The 6,000-nt window shown below is 39.0% G+C and overlaps 1 protein-coding gene across 4 annotated transcripts in view; it reads right to left on the bottom strand.

Annotated features, from left to right (window-relative positions):
* The window catches only part of Kdm5 (Lysine demethylase 5), a 121,956-nt gene that overhangs the window by 30,975 nt on the left and 84,981 nt on the right, over positions 1-6,000 (bottom strand). For all 4 annotated transcript variants that reach the window (XM_070091545.1, XM_070091547.1, XM_070091546.1 and 1 more), the window contains 2 exons: positions 5,524-5,720; positions 3,855-4,173 (listed from right to left, as the gene is read on the bottom strand). In XM_070091545.1, coding sequence (XP_069947646.1) covers positions 3,855-4,173; positions 5,524-5,720 — 516 coding nt within the window. The remainder of the gene's footprint in view (positions 1-3,854; positions 4,174-5,523; positions 5,721-6,000) is intronic.

The following is a 6,000-nucleotide window of genomic DNA, read 5'->3' as shown; positions in this document are numbered from 1 at the left end:
ATATCATACATGGATTAATGAAAATGTGTATATTAATGTAATATATGACATTTAATGAGACTCAATGATTATTATTGAGTATTATTATCATTACTAATATGGCATCTCTAGACATAAGATACTCTTACTGATTTTAATGTGTACCTGCATGTCAGCACAGTGTGTAAGTTTATTTAGGTACAAGTATACAAGTAAGGCAGCCGGGATTGATGGGATAAAGATAGAAATGTTAAAAGCAGGTGGGGATATAGTTTTGGAGTGGTTGGGGCAATTATTTAATAAATGTATGGGAGAGAGTAAGGTACCTATGGATTGGCAGAGAGCATGCATAGTTAATTTGTATAAAGGCAAAGGGGACAAAAGAGAGTGCAAAAATTATAGGGGGTGTTAATGTTGCAGTTTAAAAACTGTAGTGTAAAGCACCCTTCTGGCAAGACAGTGATGGAGTGAATGATGGTGAAAGTTTTTCTTTTTCGGGCCACCCTGCCTTGGTGGGAATCGGCCAGTGTGATAACATAATAAATAAATAAAAGTCTGTTGAGTATACCTGGTAAAGTGTATGGTAGAGTTATTATTGAAAGAATTAAGAGTAAGATGGAGAATAGGATAGCAGATGAACAAGGAGGCTTTAGGAAAGGTAGGGGCTGTGTGGACCAGGTGTTTACAGTGAAACATAGTGAACAGTATTTGGATAAGGCTAAAGAGGTCTTTGTGGCATTTATGGATTTGGAAAAGGCGTATGACAGGGTGGATAGGGGGGCAATGTGGCAGATGTTGCAGGTGTATGGTGTAGGAGGTAGGTTACTGAAAGCAGTGAAGAGGTTTTACGAGGATAGTGAGGCTCAAGTTAGAATATGTAGGAAAGAGGGAAATTATTTCCCAGTAAAAGTAGGCCTTAGACAGGGATTTGTGATGTCACCATGGTTGTTTAATATATTTATAGATGGGGTTGTAAGAGAAGTATATGCGAGGGTCTTGGCAAGAGGAGTGGAGTTAACCCTTTGAGGGTCGACAGGCCCTCTCCGAAACTCGTTCTCAGGGTCGGCCAAATTTAAAAAAAAAAAAAATAAATTATTTTCTCTTATGAAAAGATAGAGAATCTTTTCCCGATCATAAAGACACCAAAAGTTTGAAATTTGATAGAAAACTTACGGAATTATGCTCTCGCAAAGTTAGCAGTCTCGGCGATGTTTACGTTATCGGGCGATTTTGCCCACTTTGAGCCCCATTTTCGCCAATTTCACTGTACTAGTCGACAAAAAACATGAATATTTCGCTAGAACTCCATTTTTTCTATCGAATGGGTGCAAGAAACCACCCATTTATGAAATTCAACTATCCAGTACAGTGGTCAGAATTTAGCAATTTTGCCAATTTCACACAAATTTCAAAAGATGCCAATTTCCGAATAGGGTCCAGAAGAAACAAGAAAGACATTCCTGGCACTAAAATGACATTTCCTCTAGTCATTAGTCACGCCTCAAGGCCCTCTTATATTCTTTTGCTTTCCACTTTGAATTTTTATTCTCACAAAAAAATAGAAGATTTACTGTTATGCAGACTACTGCATTAGTGTAAAAAATGGTATAAATATTATTGGTGCACTTGTGAAAGAATATTAGACTCACCAGTTGACTTTGTATTGCACGCTTGGCACGATTTGTTTACTTTTGAAGTTTGGTAAAAATCGAACATTGCTGCTACTTTGAGCTCAATTTCAAGGCACCTTTCGCTAAAACCAGTCAAAATCATCTCAATTTCTGTAATATGTCTTCCATTCTATAAAATGAGACCAAGAAAACTAGAATACAACAATAAATACCATACGAAAATACACTGCAAAGTCGCTGATTTATTCCAAAAAAATGGTCAAAGTTTTTTTTTCTCATTATGCACTGTGTGCTGCAGGATTTTTTTAGACTGTGCACACTGACCACATAGACCCATTCTTTCATATGAAGGCCTACCAGCTTTCTCCCACTAGATTTGAGGCGCTAGAATTTATGTGCACTGTACGTCAAAAACCCCTCTGGCGTAAGACGATACTAAATCGACCAAAACCCTCAAAGGGTTAAAAGATAAAGAATCACACATAAAGTGGGAGTTGTCACAGTTGCTCTTTGCTGATGACACCGTGCTCTTGGGAGATTCTGAAGAGAAGTTTCAGAGATTGGTGGATGAATTTGGTAGGGTGTGCAAAAGAAGAAAATTAAAAGTGGATACAGGAAAGAGTAAGGTTATGAGGATAACAAAAAGATTAGGTGATGAAAGATTGGATATCAGATTGGAGGGAGAGAGTATGGAGGTGAATGTATTCAGATATTTGGGAGCGGATGGGTCTACGAAAGATGAGGTGAATCATAGAATTGATGAGGGGAAAAGGGTGAATGGTGCACTTAGGAGTCTGTGGAGACAAAGAACTTTGTCCTTGGAGGTAAAGAGGGGAATACATGAGAGTATAGTTTTACCAACGCTCTTATATGGGTGTGAAGCATGGGTGATGAATGTTGCAGCGAGGAGAAGGCTGGAGGCAGTGGAGATGTCATGTCTGAGGGCAATGTGGTGTGAATATAATGCAGAGAATTCGTAGTTTGGAAGTTAGGAGGAGGTGCGGGATTACCAAAACTGTTGTCCAGAGGGCTGAGGAAGGGTTGTTGAGGTGGTTCGGACATGTAGAGAGAATGGAGCGAAACAGTGACTTCAAGAGTGTATCAGTCTGTAGTGGAAGGAAGGCGGGGTAGGGGTCGGCCTAGGAAAGGTTGGAGGGAGGGGGTAAACGAGGTTTTGTGTGCGAGGGGCTTGGACTTCCAGCAGGCATGCGTGAGCGTGTTTGATAGGAGTGAACGGAGACAAATGGTTTTTAATACTTGACGTGCTGTTGGAGTGTGAGCAAAGTAACATTTATGATGGGGTTCAGGGAAACCGGCAGGCCGGACTTGAGTCCTGGAGATGGGAAGTACAGTGCCTGCACTCTGAAGGAGGGGTGTTAATGTTGCAGTTTAAAAACTGTAGTGTAAAGCACCCTTCTGGCAAGACAGTGATGGAGTGAATGATGGTGAAAGTTTTTCTTTTTCGGGCCACCCTGCCTTGGTGGGAATCGGCCAGTGTGAAAAAAAAAAAATAAATATACATAAGTATAATTATCAGAGTATATAAAAAATATATATAAATATACATAAGTATAATTATCAGAGTATATAAAAAATATATTGAGTCCTGGAAATGGGAAGTACAATGCCTGCACTTTAAAGGAGTGGTTTGGGATATTGGCAGTTTGGAGGGATATGTTGTGTATCTTTATACGTATATGCTTCTAAACTGTTGTATTCTGGGCACCTCTGCAAAAGCAGTGATAATGTGTGAGTGTGGTGAAAGTGTTGAATGATGATGAAAGTATTTTCTTTTTGGGGATTTTCTTTCTTTTTTGGGTCACCCTGCCTCGGTGGGAGACGGCCGACTTGTTGAAAAAAAAAAAAAAATAAATAAAATAAAAAATACGAAATAACTTTTAAAAAAACTTGAAATTTTGGAGTTTCCAGACACAATGGAGAGATGTGGTGCTTATGGTGCTCATGGAGAATGTAAACAAACAGGGTTGGGTGCGGTGACCATATTAGAAAGTCAGGTGGGGGGGGGGGGCATATAGTGTGTTTAGGTCATAATTTGAAATGACCGTATTAGCGGAACACCGGAAAGTGAAACGCCGTGAAGCGGGGCCCTACTGTACTAATGCCTGTCATGCACAAACTTTGATAGATAAAAAATTTGAACATTTTAGTGGACTGACAAAGGTGTGTAAACAATGGAAAGTACCTAAGAAAATACAGTCTGTGATTACAATAATCAAGAATTACCTCTAGCAAAGCAAGATGAGAGTTCTTCTTGAGGAAAGTCCGTGATGTCTTTTCTAACCATGCGTGTGCTGCAGCAACATTCTCTTCTAGTCCAGCCAATGCCTCTAGGTGCAAGGACACAGGACGGCCTCTAGCAACTAGTCCTTCTATCGTCTCTAGAAGAGGAGCAGTCTCACCTTTCTGCAGAGTGGCTACCTTATTTGTCCACTCCCTTGCCCTTTTAACAGCATCCTTCAGGGCAGCAACACTTGGGAGGTGTGCAGGCACCTCCTCTGCTTGCTTTACCAACTCTTCACCCTTACTTACACTTATGCCTGGCCTAAGAGAAATTTTAAATATCAGTAAATCCTCCACTGTTTATAGGTAATTATATAACCAGTTTTTAAACCAAAGAACTTAAATGCTAATGAATGTTTCTCCTTCTCAAGGCAAACCTACCTAGGTGGGAGACGGCTTGTGTGTTACAAGAAATAAATAACTACAATCTCTTTAACACTATTATTTTGAATCCATGCAGTTATAGTTCTGCATTTTATTTTTTGAGCCAATACAAAGAAATTCTTTCATATATTTTTATTTATTGTAAACAGAAATGTCCTATAAATTCACTGATTTTTTCGAAAATGTCAGCCGTCTTGTACCGAGGCAGGGTGACCCACAACAGAAAAACACTTTCACCATCATTCACACAATCACTGCCTTTGCAGAGGTGCTAAGATACGACAGTTCAGATGACACTCCAAACAGCATATACCCCTAACCCCTCCTTTAAAGTGCAGGCATTGTACTTCCCACCTCCAGGACTCAAGTCCGGCTAACCAGTTTCCCCTGAATCCCTTCACAAAATATTACCCTATTCACACTCCCACAACTCATCAAGTCCCAAAAACCATTTGTCTCCATTCATCCCTATCTAACATGCTCACACATGCCTGCTATATATCCAAGTCCCTTGCACACAAAATATTCCCATAAATTCAGTGAAGCCACACTGCCTCATGAGTAATAAATATGAGTACAGTTAAACCTCAATTTAATGGTCTAATGATAGAGGGTGTCCATTAAAGCCAACTATAAGTTAAATCAGAGCAATAAGATTCTTGTCCATGACAGTAACAAAAATGAACAATTTTAGATTTAATGGACTTTGTTGCTTCCAGATTTCGTCTAGCCACAAGTTTAGTTTGTTAAATTCAAAATCCATTAAATTAGGACCCTTTAAATCAAGATTGTAGCATAGTCAGAGTAAAAGTAATATGAAATACAAGAAGAATAGTGTCAGTTACGAAGTCCAGCAGTCAGTAAAAGTAAGGTAAAGAAGTGTCAGTTTCACAGTAATTAGAGAGTAAAGTGAAATACTAAGCTTTTAGTTTTAAACTGCTTGCAGTGAATATTGATGTCTGTACGCATTGCTTATTTAACCCTTAAACTGTCCAAGCAGATCTATGTTCACATACGTAGTGCTCCAAAAGTAGATCTCCGTTTTTTTTCTTGTACGTATTTTCAAAAAAAGAAAAAAAAAATGTAGATCAAAGTTTTTTACACAATTTCAAATGTAAAAAAAGAAAAAAAGATCTACTTTTTTTACATACTTTCAACAGTTTAAGGGTTAATGAAAGTCTTACATAATTTATACATAAAGCCTTAATGTAAAAATAAATGAACTTACTTAGCATTCAGTACTTGACTAGCCTTTTCTTCCCATGTTTCCATATTTGTAAGTAATTGCTGCAACTGGGCCATGGCCTTTTCAATTCGAGGATGAGGGGGTAATGCGATTCCTGTGTCGAGAAGCTTGCGTACACACTCCACGGTCACAGATGTGCTGTCCTCCAGTGTTTCTTCCACCTCTTCTAGCCACTCAACCTAGCAATAAAAAAATATATTTAAAAATTAAATAATTAGGATAAAACAGAGTAGGGGAGTTAGTTGATGGGAAGCTGGAGGTATTGGGTAGATGCGGGAATATTTTGAGGAACTTTTAAATGTCGATGAAGAAAGAGAGGCAGTAATTTCATGCAGTGGCCAGGGAGGTATAACAACTTTTAGGAGTGAAGAAGAGCAGGATGTGAGTGTGGGGGAGGCAAGTGAGGCATTAAGTAGAATGAAAGGGGGTAAAGCAGCTGGAACTGACGGGATCATGACA

The sequence above is a fragment of the Cherax quadricarinatus genome, chromosome 36, assembly GCF_038502225.1.
Source record: "Cherax quadricarinatus isolate ZL_2023a chromosome 36, ASM3850222v1, whole genome shotgun sequence".
Classification (NCBI taxonomy): Eukaryota; Metazoa; Arthropoda; class Malacostraca; order Decapoda; family Parastacidae; genus Cherax; species Cherax quadricarinatus.
Note: the sequence above shows the minus strand (reverse complement) of the source record. Positions and strands in the feature narration are given on the sequence as shown.